General features: G+C 54.6%; 1 protein-coding gene across 2 annotated transcripts; it reads right to left on the bottom strand.

The window, feature by feature from the left end:
* On the bottom strand, positions 1-19,472 carry LOC121072343 (aryl hydrocarbon receptor-like). Of its 2 annotated transcripts, XM_040561853.1 has the most exons (11): positions 19,320-19,472; positions 19,014-19,201; positions 11,064-11,176; positions 7,377-7,466; positions 5,730-5,853; positions 5,368-5,498; positions 4,300-4,502; positions 4,078-4,187; positions 3,602-3,743; positions 1,522-3,112; positions 7-1,021 (listed from the first exon to the last, which is right to left on the bottom strand). In XM_040561853.1, the coding sequence occupies exons 1-11, from the start codon at positions 19,358-19,360 to the stop codon at positions 872-874; spliced, it is 2,883 nt and encodes a 960-aa protein (XP_040417787.1). In that variant the 5' UTR covers positions 19,361-19,472; the 3' UTR covers positions 7-871. The 2 variants fall into 2 exon arrangements, with proteins under 2 accessions (XP_040417786.1, XP_040417787.1); XM_040561852.1 differs by lacking the exon at positions 19,320-19,472 and having other exon boundaries at positions 1-1,021; positions 19,014-19,282.
* Between the last annotated feature and the right edge of the window lie 658 nt (positions 19,473-20,130).

Raw genomic sequence — 20,130 nt, 5'->3', positions numbered from 1 at the left:
TGGGATGGCAGGAAATTTAATAGCACAGGTGAAAACCTTTCCCATCTTTTTTTTCTGCCCACAACTCTTGCATCGTTGTTGAATGATGCATGTAACTGCAAAGCTTTGGTGAAGCTGGAGAACGACAGCCTTGCCTGGCCATCAGCATGGAGCAGAAACCCACCCGTCCTCAGAGGTGAGGGCTGCTTGCACAGACAGGGAGTGCCGAACCGTGGCAGCCAGGTGACAGCTACGGAAGCAGCGTGGATTTCCAAAAGCCCAGCAAAATGCACCAGAAATGCATCCTCCAATGCACCAACCTGGCTGCCGTTTGAGAGCAATCCTTTCTCTTTCTAGAGCAACAGCTAGTCTGAATGCCATTTAAAAACAACAGCAACCATAGAAGGCTAAAACATTTCAAATGTGACTCTCAGTAAGGTGTGTGGACAACATGGGCAGACGCTCACCCTGCCGAGGAAACAGGAGCAAGAAGGTCAGGGGGTGGGACACAAGCAAACAACCAACGTGCCTCAAAATTTGAGATCCTCCAGCTGACCAAGACTGACACTACTCTTGGATGATGCAAGATAAAGACGATGCTATGCACGCCAGCTGACCCGCCTCACCGTGCCCTGGAGATAACTGCCCTCCTGCCACAGCAGCCACCTCCCTTCCCAAAGCCCTGGGTGCCCCCAGGGGACCAGCACCGGCACGTGGAGCCTCTGCAGGGGCAGGATGGGGGGAAGCTGATAAAACACAGGAAACAGCCAAGCCAAAGCACCAAGAGCCAGGACAGGACACACGTGGTAGGGGGAAGGTTTGCTGTCCACAGCTGGAAGGCAGCTCCATCCCCAGTGAATAACCCCACTTTGCTGGGTCTGGTCTTGCTCTCCTAGAGACAGAAGTCACTGCTGGAGGGGTGGGGGTGATCCGGCAGCACTTCTGCACGAGGGCGCAGCTTGCAGGAGGGAGCGAGGCTGCCCTTTGGCACGTCTCCGGGGAGCCCCATCTGAGCACCGGGCAAAATACAGCTGCTGTCAGGCTACAAGAAGAGAGAGGAAAGAGAGTGCTGAGGCACTTGGCAGGGTTTTACTGGCAGAGCTGTAAAGAAGCTACCTAAAGAATTTAGCAGAGTCTTGGTGGATCTTGTCTGGGGACATTTAAGGCACCTGAAATCCCCTGACAGATCTCAACTCTGTGCCTGTAAGATGGGACAGCAGATCATCATCTGACACGCACCACCCATCAAAGCTTACCAGTGCATGGCTGCAATTATTCCCTACACAAAAAGGGCAAAAAAAACAAACCATGTGGAAACCAGACCCACAGCCAGACACCTTCTAAAGGGAAGAACCCATGTTCTGATCTCTTGCTCTGCAACTCCTGGTGCAAAGAAAAGCCTCTGAAGTCTTTCTGGCCATGCACTGGCAGAGCAAGGTGATTCCTGTCTACCCAACAGGCAGCACGTGCCTTTCCTGTGCTAAGACCCCCAGGAAATCCCAGCACAGAAAACACTGAGGTCAAGAGCAGAGAGGCCCTTACCTCATGTCTGGTGTCCTGGCTCAGCATGGAGGTGTACACCCCGCAGGAATTCACGGGCGCCTCCAGCGCGCCGCTGATGCTGCCAAAGCTCTCTGCAGGTGAGCTCAGGAAAGGGTACTGGGACATGGAGGGGACGGGGCTCGGCTGCTTCTCGGGAATAAGCTGGTATGAGGAAGGGGGGAAAAACCCAGAGTATGGAACCATCTCCTCCTGGGACCCTCCACTGCCCAGGGTTTCCATGCTGCACAATCCGTTTAGGTTAAAGTCCACTGCTGGTGCGCCAGGCCCAGGTGCTGGACCCAAGCAGCCCTGGTGCTGGGAGATCAAGTCTTGGCTGATGCCATAAAAATCAGACTGAGCTGGGGCTGTCAGGAGTGGGGAGACATAGTCCTGCCATGGGCTATTGCTGCTAGTGGGAAGGAATTGTGGAGAAGAGGGGGAATGGTGGCCACACAACCTGTTCACCAGCAGGCGCCGGCCAGCCTTGAATTTTGGCTGACTCGGTGGTGCCCCACGCCCCTGGCACTGGCTGGGCAAGGAGAAGGTCTGGAGAATGTCCCCTTGGGTGGGATGCACGGCTGGGAAGTCACGCTCCGGCTGCTGAACCTCCTGTGGGTATGGGGCTCCCAGGGGCGAGCCAGCAGCTTTGACCCACGGGGTGCCCTGCGTCAGGTGGAAGAAGCGGAGCAGGCCCTCCTCCCCACCGGGCCTCCACTGCAAGCCTCCAGACGGTTCCTTCCCTGCCTCCGCCGGCCTCGGGGGCAGCGCGGATGGCTGCCCTGGTGCCTCATGGAGGGACTGTTCCCACAGCAGAGCAGCGGCCTGGCCTGGGACAATACCAGGCTGCTGTGTTTGCTGGGCCGGGTACGCAGCTGAGCCTCCAGGTGGGCTCGAGGTAGCACCTGGCAGGGGGCAGGCCTGGTGGTCTCCCTCGGACTTGTTCACCAGCATGGCATGGATGTAGGAGAGGGTCTCGTTGTTGGTGAGGAGGTTGCTCAGGGATGGGGTGTGATCAAGGTCCATATTGACCATCACCATTTTCTCATCCAGCAGCAGGAGCTCCAGGTCTTCAGTGTTCAGCCCCAGACTCTCCAGTGCGCTGAAAAACTCGTTGTTGGAGCAGCTCTCTTCGCTGTTAATTGACAGAGAGTCCAGGGTGGCCAAGAGAGGGTCCTCCTGCTGCAAATCCACCAGCTCCTTTTTGAAGCTGTCTTCCCTTGAGGAAACTGGAGCAGTGTCCATGCTCCAGGCCTCTCCTTCTGCACCCAGCGAGGACATGTCCTCAAGGTGGTCCAAGAAACTGCTGCTGAACGAGTGGCTAGGCGCAGGAGATGGGTGAGAGATGTACACTGCCTTGTCCTGCTGCAGCACGGCACCCAGCAAAGAACTGGGGGCAATGCTGTCCTTCTGGGAGTGCCCTCCATTGCTGTGGGAGGTCTTCTTGGACTTGCTGCTCCTCCCTTTGCTCTGGAAAGCATCAGAGAAGCCTGGGAGAGGGTAAGTGCTTTGGTATAAGAGTGCTTCTCCGGTAGCAAAGGTAAAGGGAAGATGCATGGACCGTTTTCGAAGGTGCTCTCCTCCTTCTTCATCTCTGCAGAGCAGGAAGAGGAGAGTGTGGTCTGTATGTGTACACACTCTGTAAACTGCTCTACAGTGCAGAACTCTGAATCCTGAAACCCAAGGCCCCTTTGCTACAACCAGCCCATGTCCACTGATGGGACATATGGTTCCATGTGTACACACTCACACACGCGCATTTATGTGCAAAGGAATGCACACATATATATATTTAAATATATACATGCACAAAAAAAACAACATCTGTAGCAAAAACAACAGATACTTAAAATGCAGAGGGTAGTGGAGCCAGACAGAAGCCAGGCCTTTGCATTGCTCCTCTGTGCTGTGGACCCCGAGGAGAGGGGTGTTGGCCTGCTGCCCTCCTGCAGGCACATTGGAGGTCCCTGCTGCTCCCGCACCCACGTGTCCCCACAGCAGCTGGAGAGCAGCCGCCAGGGTAAGCTCAGGCTGGTGCTCAGGACACCAGAGCAGGGATATGAGCATCACACGAGGCACTCACACGAGGGGTCTCTGTGTGACAATGATGTACTCGGGCTTGCCGTGCTTGTAGACGAGGCGCGCGTTGGCCTGCACCCACTTCCAGCGCTTGTCCTTGGTCAGCAGGCGGAAGACCGTCAGGCCGCTCTCCCCCGTTCTCATCACTGCCGGGAGGAAGCACGTGTGCAGGGGCCCGTCAGCACGTCACCCGAGGCAGGGCTGCCTCCAGCAACGCTGCCGTTTCCCGCAGGGATAAGCGGGAGGGTCACAGCTGAAGGATGTCCTGGCTGGCACATGCAGGGGACACCACCCTGGCTAGATACACCTCACTGCTCACCACCCCGAGCTCCCTACAGAGTGACAAGAGCATCATAGCAAGGCATAAAGCAAAGTGTCCTACGGGCAAGGAGCTGCCTGGCTTGACACAGTGCTAAAGAAGCTGCCCATAGTCCCAGCCTCAGAGGTGGGCACCAATGGACCAGGGAAAAGGACTCTTACTTCTGACGTGGTTCTCGGCACAGTACAGCATGTCGGCAGCATGGATGAACTGGTAGCCTGTGCCACACATCCGCAGCTCTGCCTCGGTGTAGCCCAAAACGATCTTCCCCCTGCCGAAGAGGAAGAATGCACCCGGCTGAGAGGCAGAAATCACCAGGCACAACACGAACTAACGTGCAGTAAGCACGCAGCATCACCCCTCGGCTTAGCTCTGACACTTACTTGGCATCACACGCCAAGGGGGTGAAGTCCAGCTTGTGCTTTGTCCTGAAGATCATATTCTTGGTTCTGATCTCCAGGATGGATGGGGGCTGCAAGGGGGTGGAGATGGCAAAAAGAGCAAGCTGGGGGGGGAGTGCAGATCCATCTTCAGACCTTTTGTTCTGCCCATGAAGGAATTTCAGCCTGCCTTGAAGGTTTAAAGCCTAGAAAGAGAAGAAAAGGTCAGTACCACAAAGAGCTGGGTGAACTCAGTTTGGGTGACCCTCCAAACTGAGGAGGTTCACGTGTTCTGCATGGGTCTCCCACAGCCCCAGCCAGGGCAACGCCACAGGTCCCACCAACTGGTGCTCCTGCAGCGTTGTCCCTCGCAACTTCCCCACTCCCAGGTGAGCACAGACAGTACTCCCCTCTAAAATAAGACGGGGTTTTAAAGGGATGTTACACTCAGCTCCCCAGGGCAGCAGCTCCCCATTGCTTTCTCCCCCAGCAGCTCCCCACTGCTGGCCCAGGGCTCAGCTGCACAGCAGCCTGCAGTTGCATCAGTGCATCATGTCATGCATAAGCTGCTCTTCATTTTAAGCGAGCCATGTCACAACCCCACTGAGCACCACTGCTTCTAAGAGATGGACAACCAGGACTCTTTCTTCATGTTGAGTTTCCAAACTGAATTGGGATGAGAGAGGAAGAGAGAAAGAGGCTCATTACACCCGTGATTATGAAGCTAAGAACCCCATTAACTTGCAGCAGAGAGGAGAGATGAACAGCATCTATTTGGTCTTAAGACATGCATTTAACACAAACCCCTGGCAATCCCTGTGGAGAAAAAGCAATTTTGTTTAAGATTCAGTACCTCTGAGAGGAGAGGAACATGTCCCTCAGGAAGAGGTTGTACATAGAGACTAAACATAAGAAAAGACACAGAAAAAATCTCTTTCTTGAGATAGGCAGATACTACACATGACAGAAAAGAGTACCAGGTCTTTCAAGGCCAACTTTTAAGCTCCAACAGCAGCATGAAGCCCTTAGGGGGAGCCTGCTGCAGAGCTTTCAGTGCAGCCCTGTACTCACCAGGAAGCCAGAGGAATTATCCAGGAGGCAGCGAAACCGGCACACGAAGCTCCTTTCCAGAAAGGAAGAGTTTTCTGGGGGCAGCTGATCGGGCTTGTAGGCAGTAGCAGAAGAGCCAAGACTCTTCCTCCCTGCAGGAGATAGGAGCTGAGAGAGGAGCCATAGGCTGGTGGTCCCAGTCCCCAGCAGCACCGGGGACTGAAGCATCTGCAGAGCATGGCAACAGAAGTCTCGGCAGAGCCACGGCGTGTTGGATGAGCCACAAGGACACAAACCCCATGCGGCTGGTAGCTGGTTCCACAGCGTAGAGAGGGAACAGAGCAGCTCGTGCTGGCCATGCCTGCTTCCCAGCCTGCGCCTACCTTCAGGAGAGGGCTCCCCCTCGGGAGCGTGGGGCGGATTGAGAGCCCAGTGGAGGTTGCGCCTGAATTCCTGCTGGTCCTCAGTGTGGATCAGCTCGAAGACGCTCTGGTGCATGACATCTGTCTAGAGGAGAAAGCAACGCGTGAGCGACGTGGCCTGCCCCCGGGTGCCGATTTTCACCTTGAAAGAGCCTGTCAGTCCTGAATCCTGCTCTGTAGGCCATATCCCACCCAGTTTCCCCAGTGCATCCCCCTCGCATGGTTTCCTTCAAAATCCTGGTGCTGAGTTACGAAAGCAAAGCTGCCACATCTCTACACTGTTCCCAAGAGCTCCAGGACTTGCTCCCTCTGCCTGGGTGGAGGGTTCTCATCTACCCAGCACGGGCTGGGGAAAGCCAGCTGCGTGCGAGCAACACCACGCCTACGGTAACTAAAAGCTTGACGGGAAGCCCAATGTCCTAGTAAATTTGACCCAGTTGCTTCCAGGTTATTTGGGTGCTCAGATAACCACAAAGCGTTGGAGCCTCACAGGATTTACTGTGGGTCACCCAGGTGAGCGGGTGCCCAAAGGCAAACTGGGCAGGGAGCCCCAGGCATCCCCCACAGCATTACACAGCAGAGCGATGAATGTCAGCCTGTCAGCGTGGCTGGTGGAAAGCATCTCTGGGCTAACAAAGTTGCTTTGACACCTCCCCATGACCACGTCTGACGACACGGGGTCCAAATTCGCAAGACCACTGTGAAAATCCCCGCTGTCGCTCGTGTAGGGACACGAATGCAGAGGGGATGCTACGCTGAGCCAACACAGTGTTTGGTGCCTTACGTGGCAAATGCTGCCTGCTACAGAAGTGTGGAGAGGAAGCAGGGGTGAGCAGTGGCCCTAGGGAGCTGTCCTTCCAAAGGATATTGTGATGCTTCTCGTCTTCCCTGACCCTGCAGCGCTGGGATGGTGAGAAAGGGGAATTTTCCCTTCCCAGCCATCTGGATGTGTAACTCTCAGGCTGCTGGCTTTCTGCAGCCTACTCACACAACCCTGTGCGAATGCTCAACAAGCAAACAAGTCAGTTCCCAGCCTTTCTGCCCTGGAGGAATTACAGCCCTGTCTGTAGCCTAGCCTCTGTGCATGCTCCCAGGAGCCTGCAGTCTCCTGGGCACCGGGAAACTTCACATTTTTAGAAGATGAGAAACTCCCCATTCCACTGAGATGAGGTTTTTCTTCCAGATGAGGCTTTGCTAGTGTGCCTGCTCTGTCGCCAGGGCTGGGTTGGGGCACAAAAAACACAGCGAAGACCCTCTTCAGACACTTAACTCTCTCATCTCTCAAGCTCAGTGAAGCAAGGGCACTTCACATCTCCAATTCCCAAGCCACTGAACTCAAAAGGAGGGTAAAGGGCTTCGTATATTGCAGGTCTCAGTCCCTGCTCCCCTCTGTGATGACTTTTGAGCCCCTAGAAAGAAGCGATAGTCTGGGGTCACGGTAATGGTTCAGACCACCCAGCAGCCACAGACAATGTCTTGCCTTCTTCCCTGTACATGCAACCCTCCAAAGACCCTGCAATTCCCGCAGGGAGCTTCGGCTATTTTCCACTGCCAAGGAAAAATCCAGCCTGCAAACCCATCGCTGCCAGCCAGAGGTGTTCCACCAACCTGATGAAATCCCAGATAGTCCTGGATTGTGTGCGAGGAGTAAAATATCAGCCCTTCTGACGTTACCACCAGCACGAAGCCGTTGAGTGCCTAGGAGAGAGAGGAGGTCCGCAGGTATGTGCCACGCTCACATCACCCTTTTGTAGCAGGACCGCATGTTTCATTCTGCTTGGACACTGGTCGCCCCAGTCCTGGCCGGTCCACTGCCCCACGAAGGGAGAGGTGCGTGCCAGAAGACAAAGCGCAAGACAAAGCACAGAAGCCCTGGAAGAAGAGGAAGCCCTTCCAACCGCATCTCACTGCTGGGCCCACCAGCAGCTGTGAGCAAAGGAACATCTCAAGGTCCTGCTCGGTAGCACAGCAGCCCTGGGCAGTGCCAGCTGATCCTCTACGTTTATTTTTCCCCCTTGCAGAAACACACAGTGAGGGCAATAAGGACGCAGGAGACTCCCGATCTCTGCTACTCTGGCCCACCTGGTGAGATCCTGCTTTACCTAGCAGAGGTCAAGCCCAGAGCTTATTCTTAGATTTCCTCTGTTCTGCCTCGCTTGGTTAAATCCTGCCAACTGAAGGCTGACTGGAGAGAAGTGGGATCAACGCCAGCGGAGCTGCACTCACTGAGAAAGCAGACAGTACCTTCTGCTGGGTTTCTCTGAGGTCACGTAGCTCTCTTCCATACAGCTGCCCGAGAGTACACTAATTGGAACTGATGGAAAACTTTGCTTCCATCCTCACTCGGATTCAGGTTTGGACATTTATCCTCATCCTAAGCGAAGAGTGAACACAAATCTGAGAACCACTTGCAGAATGAAACCAGACACCATCGGGAACTGGTCCATTCTGGTACTCTGGCGGAAAGAAGCCTTTTTGACAATCGGGAATCAAAGCAGCACTCACATGGGCTGCATTTAAGGTTAACTTGTGTCTGCCTGGGTGGCTCCTCCTGCGTAGTTCCTGTCCTCCCTGCGGCCCGGGGAGGCTCCTGGCAGCCACGTGAGGCCAAGGACAGCGTGGGGCTGGAAAAGCCAGAGGATGTTCAGTGGGAGCAAGCCCACTGCATAGCCACTGTGCCAGCGTTGGCTGCGTATCTCTTGCTGACACTTGGCCCTTGCAGGTGGAGTTGCTCCTGCAGTGCTGGCAGCAGAGAGGAGTGCACTTTGGGGACAGCCACCCAGCTCCAGCTGCATTTGCATCCCTGCTGTCCTCCCCAGGTGCCGAAAGAGCGTGTGCATGTCCTCCGCCCAAGGAGGCTGGAGGCGCTCGCTGAATGCTGTGGTCTGCTCGTATAAAATAAATGCTCAGGCTCCTCTGCCCTTGCAGGCCTGAAGAACTAAGCCCTCCCCACAGAAAACAGCAAACGCAGCCACCAACCCTAAGTTTCTGATGCATTTTTAATGCTACACAACTTTGTGTGGTTTTGTTTCTGTTTTGTTTTGTAACACATTTTACAGTTCAGTGGCTCTTCTGTCCTCTCCTCGAGCTCCAGGACTGCAAAGCCAACATCCAAGGGAGCACTGCATTCCCTGGCAGGAAGGGGCTGAGCCAGTCGGAGTCTCTGTCCTCCCCCAGAAAGGCTCATTCCTACCAGCCTCACAAACCTGGGTGGTAATTTGGGTGTTGCCCTGGCAGGAAGGGACATGGTAGAAGGGACCAGGGACAGTGTCCTTGGCCCCTGGAGATCTGTGAGGACTGCGAGGTGCAGAGGAGCTGCCCCACCAGTCCGGGAGCTGTAGTCTCCAGAAGCCACAGAGCTTTCACAGGGCTGGCACCGCCGCCCTACCACCCCTCCTAAGGACAAGAGGTCCCTCCGGGGACGCTGCTGCCAACCCCAAGCAGGAACCCACCAGAAGGCAGGGTCCTCCTGTTCCCCCAAACCTGTGGCAGTGCACAGCCAAAACCCATCCCGAACCACTAACCTGGCTGCAGCCAGGGCAGCCAGCCCCATCCTGCTTCCCTCGCTTCGTCATGTACAGACATCAGGATTAATTAGGGTCTAGCGTGTTGTCTCAGCCAAGTCCGGCTATTGTTGCTGCCATTCCTGCTTCATTGTCCAGGTCCGCGTTTCTCCCCCCTCTCCTTCCCTTTATCCCAGGCACAAACGCTCTTTCTATTTACGGGGTTGATCTCAGTGTGTGGGAATCTGCTGCAGAGGTTAATTAGTGCTGCCAAATGCACTTTAACCCTTTGAGCAGCTCTGGAGGCACTGTCCTGCCGCAGTGGCAGCGAGCAAGGTCTTGCAGTGCCCCATCCTTCCTTGTCACACCAACCAACAGGCAGACTGAGCCTGCTGAAGGCAGCCTTGCTGACAAGAACAGACCAAAAACATAAGGCTGGAAAACCTCAGGAGCAGAAGGGGAGGAACAGGGTGGACCAGGAGATGAGAGAAAGGAATATCAGGCATCTAAGGTGGCAGACAGAGCAGATGTAGGTTTTTAAACTGGAGGAGTTTTTCCCCATGGCATGGAGGCAAGTCCTGACTACGTGCCACATCCAGCATCCCACAGGAGAGCCCCTGCGAGAGCCAAACCTAAAGCCAGAGCTTTTAGCCCCTCGCTTGGTGCCTCTGCAAGGGCGGCACCAAGCTCTGGGAGAAGTGTGATGAGCAGGGCATCAATCCCTGGCCAGCCCCGCTGAGTGCGGTTTAGCTATGTCCACAGCTCTGTGCTTTGACAGCAGAAACCCCTCGGGGTTTTGGTTATTAACCAGTGTTTCTCTCACTAGGCACCGAGATCCTGGCTCCCCAGCAACCAGGCAAGACAGTAATTATAATTACTGCTGAGTGAGCTTCTGGACAGGCGCCGGGGCTGCCCAGCTCACAGAGTGAGACCTTCGGGCTCAGAGGGAGCGGAGGAGCTCCATGGGGGGACAAACCCACTCATCCCCCCGACCCAGCTTGCAAACAGAGAAGCACGGACGTGGGGTGCCTCCAGCATCTTCAAAGGAGCCAGCCACGTGCTTCTCGCAGAGCTCCCGGGATGCTACGATGCACCCTGTGTGTATATGGGCACGTGTGTGAGAATACTCTGAGCATAGCGGTCATCTGCACCTATTGATGTGTTCTGTGTTATGCCTCACTGCCTGAAAAACAGAGAAAGCTTCCACAACATTGCCTTCCCTGTTTTCACCAGAGTTTGGAGAACACCCCCGTTTTGAAAACCATTCTCAAGACACCTTGCTGTGCTTGGCTCCTGCGTTACACATACGGCCCATTCGCGCACCAAAGCAGAGAAGGAGAAGAACTGACTGTCCTCGCCCTGACATTCAGTGCTACTTCCACTGAGATGAAGGGGCTCTGGCACCTTTGATTTCCAGGTGGCAGTTTTCTCCCAGGAGGGTGGAAAAGGAAAGGGGAAATGACACACAGTTTCTGCCCCAGGGATCTGAAGAGTTCTTAAATGCTTTTGAGTAGAAGCTCAATCACAACTGCTACAGGTGAAATTACAGCAGGTAGAAAAAGAGTTTTGCAACCATGGAAAAAGGTTGTCCTGATGAATAAATACATGAATGGAGATCAAGAACCTGACAGCTCCCTCCCTCCCACATCACCACAAGCTTCACCAAAATGTCCTGGAATAATGACAGAGCAGCCTGCTTTTTGGGAAAGCTCGATGGAGCTGGAAAGGGGACAAGAGGAAAATGCCCTTGAAGGCATCTGCCAGGGAGAGGTGGCTGGAAAGGACCACTAACCTGCAGGAGCAGCTCGCCCTCCGGTACTGCTGCCACTGCTGCGCCTGGAGCGGGGCTGCCGTCATGGTCTCCATCTCTCTCTGCTTCGTTGGCACTGTGGTTCTTCAGAGCAACTGCAGCAAAGCAGAGGGAAGGGATGTCAGTGCTGCAGTAACGCTCCCAAGTCACCGCCATGAGAGCCCGAAACACAGACCTGGCCGCAAAGCTGCTGCCCGGGGAAGCTGCGAAGTTCTGCCAGCCCTTTGTTTTGCCTCTCCAGAGCTGACTTCAACAGGACATTTTCCCCCACCCCTCCATAACCTCAAAATTCCTCTTTTATCCTTTTTTTTTTTTCTTCCTTTAACAACCTTTAACAACCTTTAACAACCCCCAAGTAAAGAGCAGTTAAAGCCAGAGATCACTAAAACAGACGTGCATCAGCAGAATAACTACAAGGTCCTGCATCTGCCAGCAACTGCCTGCACCCCCGTACTGCAAGAGGACATGTTTAGTGAGCTCACGGGCTGGGAAAAAAATCTCTCATCATTTGTCTCGTTAAAGAGGGTTTATGCAATCAAATTAAGACAAGCCGTAGCTCACAGCAGGAGAGAAACAACATGCACACACATACAAGAACAGAGACACCTGAAATTGCAGGCAACCTAATAGCGTCCCATGTGCCATAAATACAGATGAGGAAATCCAGCTCTCTTTTCACTAAAAGATGGAGAAAGCAGCAAAGCTGGAAAGCTTCTTGTGAGCACCATCAGGACAGGTGAAGGCATTTGGCTGGCAAATAAACTGGCTGCTACCACTGGGAGGTCCAGGACACTCCCCTCGGGCACAGCACACAGCAGTTATTCCAGGAGCTATCTGAACACTGAGGGGCCAGCAGCCCAGGATTAGGTTTGCAGCAGGTTGGTGCCGGGCACCAAGAGCCGCCTCTCCCTGCAAGGCTGCGCCAGCATCCCAGGCACCACGGGCAGAGCGGGGCTGGGCAGCACCTTCCAGCAGCCCCAGGAAGCAGAGCCACTCGCCCTTCTGATCCCTGTGAGAAAGACGCAGGGATTATGAATTATTGAAGGTCTTCCTCCTCCCCTGCCAGCTCCCAGACAGCTGCGCTGGAGGTGCATGATAAAAATAAACCTGGTTGATAAAAGACTGACTAAAGGGTTGAAGAGGTCTGGTTTAATGGTTTGATATTTGCCTTCAAAATGAAAACTTGCAAGTAATGGACTTGGATCACAAGCACTGACTAAAAATAGACTTCACTATCAGCATCTGGGCTGCCCCTGAGCTACGGGGCCAGAGGAGACACCAGTTAAAATCAGAGGACGACACAACATCTCTGTGCCAACATCTGCCACCAAACCCAGCCACCAAACCACATTCCCCACGAGGATTTCCCCGACCTTCACCAAACAGCACGTTTTCCATCAAGCCACCCACGGAACCCCACATAGACCTGCTCTTAGCTGTGGACATTGTGGGCAGGCCTCCCGCTCGGTGCCCCCAGGCTTTGTCTCCAAAATAAATAGCCCCGTGGGTCAGCAATTCAGCAGGGCTGTCGTGGCACATCAGGCTGATGAGCGGAGAGCCACTGCCGCATCCTGCCCCGGCTCCCTCCCCGCTACCCCGGGCAAGCAGGGCAGGAGCAGGGAAAGCTCATCCCCAGGGGATCGCCTGCCCTCACGCCAGCTGTGTCCAGCGGGGAGACAGGACGCGAGCTTCGCCCTTGCTGCATGACCCCAGAAAGGCCTTTGCAGGAAAGAAAAAAGGGAGAGAAGCGGCTTTTTCTGAGGACATCGGCTGGCACGGTGCCACTCCGGCCACTGGCATCACCTTTGCTGCTGGCAGCTGAAGGAGGAGGAAGGCGAGGAAAGGCTTGCACATTTTCCTGCTATTTCTCCAAAGAACAAATAGCTTCTGCCAGGACCTGCAGGCTGTTTTGCCACAAAAAGCCTTTTATTGTAGAGGAAGAAAAATCTCCCTTCCCATGGCAGGCTGGGCATTACATTTCAACCACTTCTGCTCACAGCAAGCAGGGCCCCACCGTGCCACGCACAACCTGGCAGGCTACCGCCATCCCCAAGGGTGCTTTGGTCACCCCACAGCCCCCCAGGCTCCAGGAGCATCCCATGATGGCCCTGCCAGGAAGGACGAAGCACCTGGCACGGCGGTCCTCATGCAGAGCTGCCACCCGGCTCACCAGGTCTCGTGCTGTCACCCCCAGGTGCAGTAGATTGGGAGCCGGGGGTCCCAGCCTTGGGAAGCTGCTTCACGTGAGGCTGAAGGCACACCTCGCCACCTAACAGGTTTGCCGGTGAACTCCTGAACCTGCAAGGGCTTTGCGGGCCTGAGGAATCTCTGCACCAACAAGCTGGTATTAACATTTTTGAGAGGATATCTCCCAGCCCCCTTCCCTTCCCTCCACACAGGCAAAACCTCGAAGTGGGAACAGGATTTTGCATCAGCCATTGCCTGAGGAGGAAAGCAAGAAGTCTCCGAAATGTAACCCAGGGGTTGGTGCAGGAGAAGCAGAAGAGAACTCAACCGCTTCACAGCTCTTCAAGAGCAGTGACAGATTGTGTCTTCCCAATGCTGCTGGCATCATTCAAATAAGGCAAGAAAACACCGAAGCCATCTGCAAGCGATGGTAGGGACACCTGCATGCCAATTATTAGTTTCAGCAGATTTTGGGAGAAGGAGAGATGTTCTTTTAAATAAAATTGCCTTCTAGCTGCCTCTTTCCTTCTTCCTTTTGCCAATTCCCCAAATGCAGGATTTTTACTCACATAGGAGTAAAACCTCATCAGGACATATTTCCCAATCTTCCTTTCATACCCACCCCTTGAGAAGCTCACGGGCAGCACGACCCACAGCTCTGCTCACACACCCATGCATTAAATAACACCTCAAAATTGTTTTCCTGCAATGGCTTGCAAAGAAGAAACAGAATATTGTCAGCTAAAAAAAAACAAAAAACACACAACAGCAGAGAAACAAAAGCTCTTGAGGTTCTGTGATTCTGCAGCAGAGATGGGAGTTATTATTACTAAGTGGTGAAAAGCTGAAGCGCAGCTGTAGCGCCAGGCGGAGCACCGCTACCTGCCTCTCCAGCTTCTCTCATCGCTACACTGTCAGCACGCCAAGTCTGATCAGTGCTCTCTGATTTAATGCACACGTTTTACAACAAGCTGACATGTCTCCAGCTACTTTGAGAAGCAAAGAACAGGAACATGCACTCAGTAAAGTGTATCCTGTTCTGGATTATTATTAGTTATTTTTTTATGATTTGTCATGAACTGAGCTCTCCCTAGCTGACGCAAATTCCTCAGGCAAGGATGCCAAGTGACTTAGCGGCAGTAGTGAGCAGGTCCCCTGATGTGGAGTGTTTGAAAGGCACTAGAAGGAAAGAGCGTCAAGCAAATGGCAAGAGAAGCAGGCAGAGATTTGCTGACCCTGGGCAGCAGAGCCATCTCCTCCCTGGCTTGCTGACGCATCACTTCATTTCTCACCATTGTGCTGCATGGAGCCCATTTTCTAGCAACTGGCAAATACTTCCCAAACTTCCCCTTGCTTATTCTTAATGTATACTACAGTTTTACTTACTGTTTCATAATACCTGCCACAGCTCCCCACTGGCACAAATTTCATTAAATGGATTAATTATTTATCCCTTGTCTGAACGGTACAGACACAGCCAGTTCTGTGACAGCGCATGGTGAATAATGAATATCCTGTTAAAAGATCTAATTGCACTTTTAAAAGCAAGGAGGCCTCAACTACACGTCCCTGTTGCATCACTGAAGGCACATGGGTCTCAAAGGGAGAAGCACAAGCACAGGTTTAAACAAGGACAAAGAGGACAAAGATGTGCCAGGCCTTTCCTTCTTTTTCCAGCACTTAGGAGGGTTTAAAACCTCCTAACGCTGGCAAGCCACAGTCCTTCAAGTGATGACAATCCTTGATGATAATCCACAAACGGTGACAGGAGAAGGGGAAATGGTTTTAGACTAAACAAGGGCAGGTTCAGATAAGATGCAAGGAAGAAATTTTTCACAATGAGGGTGGTGAGGCCCTGGAACAGGCTGCCCAGAGAAGCTGTGGGTGCCCCACCACTAGAGTGTTCAAAACCAGTCTGGACGGGGCTTTGGGCAACCTGGCCTGGTGAAAGATGTCCCTGCCCATGGCAGGACATTGGGTGAGGTGATCTTTAAGGTCCTTTTGAGCCCAAACCATGCTATGATTCCCTGAATTCCAGCAAGTTCAGGAGCTGGATTCAAAGCTGGGCTTCCAGCTGTTTCCAGGAGTGCTGATGGCTCTGCAGAACCTCTGTGCACCCCCTGTGGGCCCTCCACCACACGTGTCCTGTCCCAGGGACCACAATGGGCCTGCACCCCAGGGCCTGGCATTCCCCCGCAGCTCTCAGGGGGAGCACCAGGTCCTCCAGGTCCTGCCTGCAACACCCGCTGCTCCTGCTGCACCGCAGCCTCCTGCGAGACATTCTCATGGGGCCCAGGGAAAAGGATTTGGCAAGGAAGGCACACAGTGGGGAAACGGCCTACCTAAGGAAAGTCACAAGACTCTCCCAGCTCAAAGCGCCCCTGGAAGCCAGCTCGTTACCTAGCAGTCAAGGGAGCCGGGTGATCACAGGACTAGGCTTTATTTTTCTTACACTGCCTCCTAGGTTTTTGGGCTTTGGCTGCCCACAGTAGGTGACTGAACCGCACGGACGGTGGAGAGCTAATGCAGTGAACGAACAAGCACATGTGGGCTGCTCTTCTTTGAAGAGCACACTGTTGATAACAGAGGTTTCAGAGGCACAGCTAATTACCCCCAGAGGGCAAACGAGTGCTTGGGGTGGGGGTGGTGTCAGCTCTTGCACCCCTGGCCGGCCGGGCTTGCCCAGGACAAGGCACTGCAAGAAGCACGGTGTGGACGAGCCTCCCAGCACACAGCAGAAGCATGCTGCAAGAGACCCTCCTCCAAACCAGGCCCCGGCATATTTTGGGGTCTACCCACCAGGCTTTCAAGCGGGCCAAGCAACAAACGAGACCCCCATGGCCGATCCTCCCGGGGCCAGGGAGGAAGAAGTGCCGCCAGCTCCCCTCAGGCCGGCGGCACGTGCTGGGCCCGCGGGGAGGGATTAGGGGGAGCCAGGCACCGCCGGGCCGAGCTGCCGGCATCGCATGCGGGCCGAGGCCGTCCCGGAGCAGTGCAGCCAAGCCGGGGCTGCACAGCCACACGTGGTGCCAGCAGCTGACTGGGGCTCCTTTTGGCAATATCTCCCCAAACCAACGCTCAGAACTCCACCGTTCGGGTAAAAGCACAGATGCTTCTTGCACACGGTGTCTCTGACAGCTGAACAGCAGGTCGCTTCCACAGCAAAGTCATACAATCCATCCCGACCGGTGCAATGCAAATGCAGGTATGTACTTCATGAGAGCCTATGAAACCTGCTCTGCATTTTGAACAATTTGTCACACGTCCAGAAGATGATTAGGAACCAGAAACAAAATGAGAGAAATTCCCAAAATTTTACCAGTGACCGTGATCCAGAATCCATCATCTGTTTTCTAATCCCTTCAGCCCATATAAGCTTCCCCATACACCATCTACACACGGATCAGTATATTCAAATAAAATTAAAAAGTCAATGATTTTCAAATAAGTTGGGAGAAACAACAGCCTGGAGGCGAGAGCATTTCTAGCTTGCAATGAATTATTTAAGAAGGGGGCTGGAGAAATGGCAGCTGGCATAAACTTGCCTGGTGAATTGATTGATTCACCTGTGGGACAGGCTGGCGGCTCTCCATAAACCAGAAGAGACCCCAAAACACTTGTATGTCCTCATCTGATCTCACACCGGACTTGTCAGCACTCAGCAGCTAAAGCCATCTCCTCAGGATCACGCTTTGCATTCCCAAGGATGCTGCACGGCAGTTGGAGTACGTGAGCTCGCATGGCTCAGCACCGAGCAGTCAGACAGACAGACCCCGGCTGTGCCAGCCCCCTCTAACTCTTTTCCCTGCCAGACCAAGGGAAAAAAATGAAACATAAGGGAGACCAAAAAGAAAAAAAAAAAGTCAAGGAAAGAAAAAGCAACGTATTTTGAATGCTGCAGAAGCCTTCCTAAGGTTTTATTTCAGCTCTAGCACAGCACCTCAGAGAGTAGCATCACTCCAGCATTCACACCAAAGTGGACTAAACTCACTTAAAATCACTTGATATTGTAGATGGGCTTGCCCAGAGCTGTTTTTAAAGATAAACTACTTAAATCAAAAGTCTTTTTTTTTTTTTTTAAAAAAAAGACTTTTTTTAAGAAGCAGAAGAGACTTACCTCGATGCCCAAGCACCATTTGCATCAAAAAGGATGGGACTTTACCCCCTCCCTCTCACACCTGAATCACTGTGACCTGACTTAAACCAGAGAAGCCCATCCCATAGCTCCAGACACACTCACAGCTCAGCTGCTGGGAAAACATGATGTCAGACCCACTGAGCTGGGGACACAGGGATGTCAGACCCCAGGGTGCATGGCCCTGGCCAGGGGTGGCCCCTCACGGGGCAGGAGGACCGTCCTCCCCCAGGGTCACCCTATGCTTTCCCCGTCCCAGCACAGTGTCCCTAGGAAGGAGGACAACTCCAAAGCACCCCACAACTTCTGGCATGATGCTTTGCAACGAGACCATCCATTTCAAAACTGCTGTTTTAAGGAAACGCTCTGCCACCCCTCCATTTTATAAATTCTTTACGCTTTTAAATCATTCATGTTTCAGGAGACCGGCAAGGCCCGCACTGCGCCACGGACCTCCACCCCGCAGCAGCCTGCGGGAACAAGCGTGCTTCTGCAGCCCTCAGGATCACCAGCACTGCCCTGCTGTCTCGGCCCCTTCGGAGGCACCCTCGCAGGCAGGACAAGCTCCTGGGGGTCCGAGGTGCCCCAGCAGGCACCGTGCAGAGGGGTCCGGGCAGTGCCTTCAGCCTCGCAGCACAGCTCCCTGCCAACAGCTCCCTACAACCAGCGCGCAGAATGCAGGCGATACGGTCAAGCAAACAAATCGACTCGGTGCTGCAAGGCAAACAACTGCTCTCCCAGGCCATTAATTTTTCATTTTGCCCGCCTGCCAATCCTACAAGCAATGTTTAAAAGAGAATGGAAAAGGGAAAAAAAAAAAAAAAAAGAACATTCAATATATTCAGTGATTTGGAGTTAAAAAAAAAAAAATGTTTCTGAGGTCACATGTGGTGTTTTAAGCCACTTGTATTTCAACAGGAAAATCCAGTGCTGCCCAAGTACCCCTCCTGTGGGCTCCTACAAATTACAATAATAACAGCCCAGTGGAACGCAGAAATATCTTTAACACGGCGTATTTTAAAAGGTTCCCAAATAAACTGTAACCACATCAGAGGTAATTATTCATCGTCAGCACAGTGAGCATTTCTCCAGTCTATTGCAACGGGGGAAAATTGTCACTTTCCCTGAGAAACTTCCCAACTGTGCTGCCTAACGTGCCGCTACCCTCGTGGCTGTGCCTGCCAGAGCCTGAGCCCGGGATCTTGCAGAAACCCTCCAGCCTAAACTTCAATTTTCTACTTCAGTGGAACCCACAAACAAAATCAACGTAATCTTTAGAGATCCCTCTAATTCCAAACACGCACCGGCTCCGCTTTTGTCGAAGCGCGAGGCGTGCGCACATCTCCCGGAGCCTTGCAGCTGACATTCTTGCAATGTCAGAGCAAGAAAATCCAGTGTTAGGGGGAAAAAAATAAAAAAATAAAAACGGGGAGAACGGCGGGCGTTGTGCAGCGCTGCTGCTTGGGGCTACCTGTAGGGTCGCTCACCTGCCCCGGGGTGGCTGCGGCCGGGGTGAAGTGACAAGAACCGGCACAGACGTCCAGGGACGGACAGCCCACGGACGGACAGACGCCCACGGGCCCCGGGGATGCTCCGGCCGGGCAACTCACCGCTGAAGAAGCTCCTGGCTCGGAGGAAGCCGGCGCTGAGGCGCAGGACCGACAGCTTGTCCAGGCCGGCCACCACCTCGGCGGGGAAGGGCAGCAGCGCCGCCAGCCGCTCCAGCTCCCGGTTCAGCCGCTCCCGGTGCCGCTTGGACGGGTTGGACCTGCCGCCGTCGGCCGCCGCAGCCCGCGCCCTGCCGGCACAGCCACCCGCCCGTGTCACCGCGGGCACCGGCACCGCTCCCGGCCCCGATCCCATCGCCGGCCCCGTTCCCGGCCCCGACTCCAGCCCCGCTCCCCGCCCGCACTCACGCTCGGGGCGCCGGCTTCCGCCGCTTACGCCCCGCGTACATGGCCCGGCCCGGCCCGGCTCTGCCCTGCCCGGCTCGGCTCTGCCCGGCCCGGCCCGGCCCGGCCCTGCTGGCCCCGGAGCGCAGCGGGACCCGGAGCGACCCCGGCGGGAGCAGCCCCGCCTCTGCCCGGGGAGGGGAAGGGAAGGGAAAAGGGGGGGGTCTGGGGATGGGGATGGGGTGAGGGGTGGGGTAATGGAGTGCTCGGGGTCCGGGCAATCCCAAACGTGAGTGATCGTGTCCTGGCTGCACCCACCCGAGCGCAGGCAGCAGGGCGAGGGAGGGGATTCTCCACTTCTGCTCTGTGAGACCCCCCCGCCCCCGGGGCCCCAGCCCCAGCAGGACGTGGGGCTGTGGGAGCGGGGCCAGAGGCTGGAGCACCTCTCCTACAGAGCCAGGCTGAGGGAGCTGGGGGGGTCAGCCTGGGGAGGAGAAGGCTCCAGGGAGCAGCCTTTCAATGCTTAAAGGGAATACAGGAGAGCTGGGGAGGGACCCTTTATTAAAGAAGGGGATGTGGTGGCTAAAAGGGTGAAACGGGGCAGGGAGCCCCCCCACCAATGCATGTGCTAGCACTTGTGTCAGCACCGTCAGGTTGGCCTGTCGGGGTGAGGGACCATCGGTGTGACCGTGCGTGCATGCCGTAGCACGGGGCTGTGCGTGCATGGTGGTGCGAGGGTACGTCCGTGCATCTATGCCGGAGCATATACAGGGGAGGGGGTGAGTGGGGATCATCCCCTCCTTCAGCCGTAGCCCAGAGAAAGGCGACTTGCGGC

Source organism: Cygnus olor, chromosome 6, assembly GCF_009769625.2.
Source record: "Cygnus olor isolate bCygOlo1 chromosome 6, bCygOlo1.pri.v2, whole genome shotgun sequence".
Lineage (NCBI taxonomy): Eukaryota > Metazoa > Chordata > Aves > Anseriformes > Anatidae > Cygnus > Cygnus olor.
Note: the sequence above shows the minus strand (reverse complement) of the source record. Positions and strands in the feature narration are given on the sequence as shown.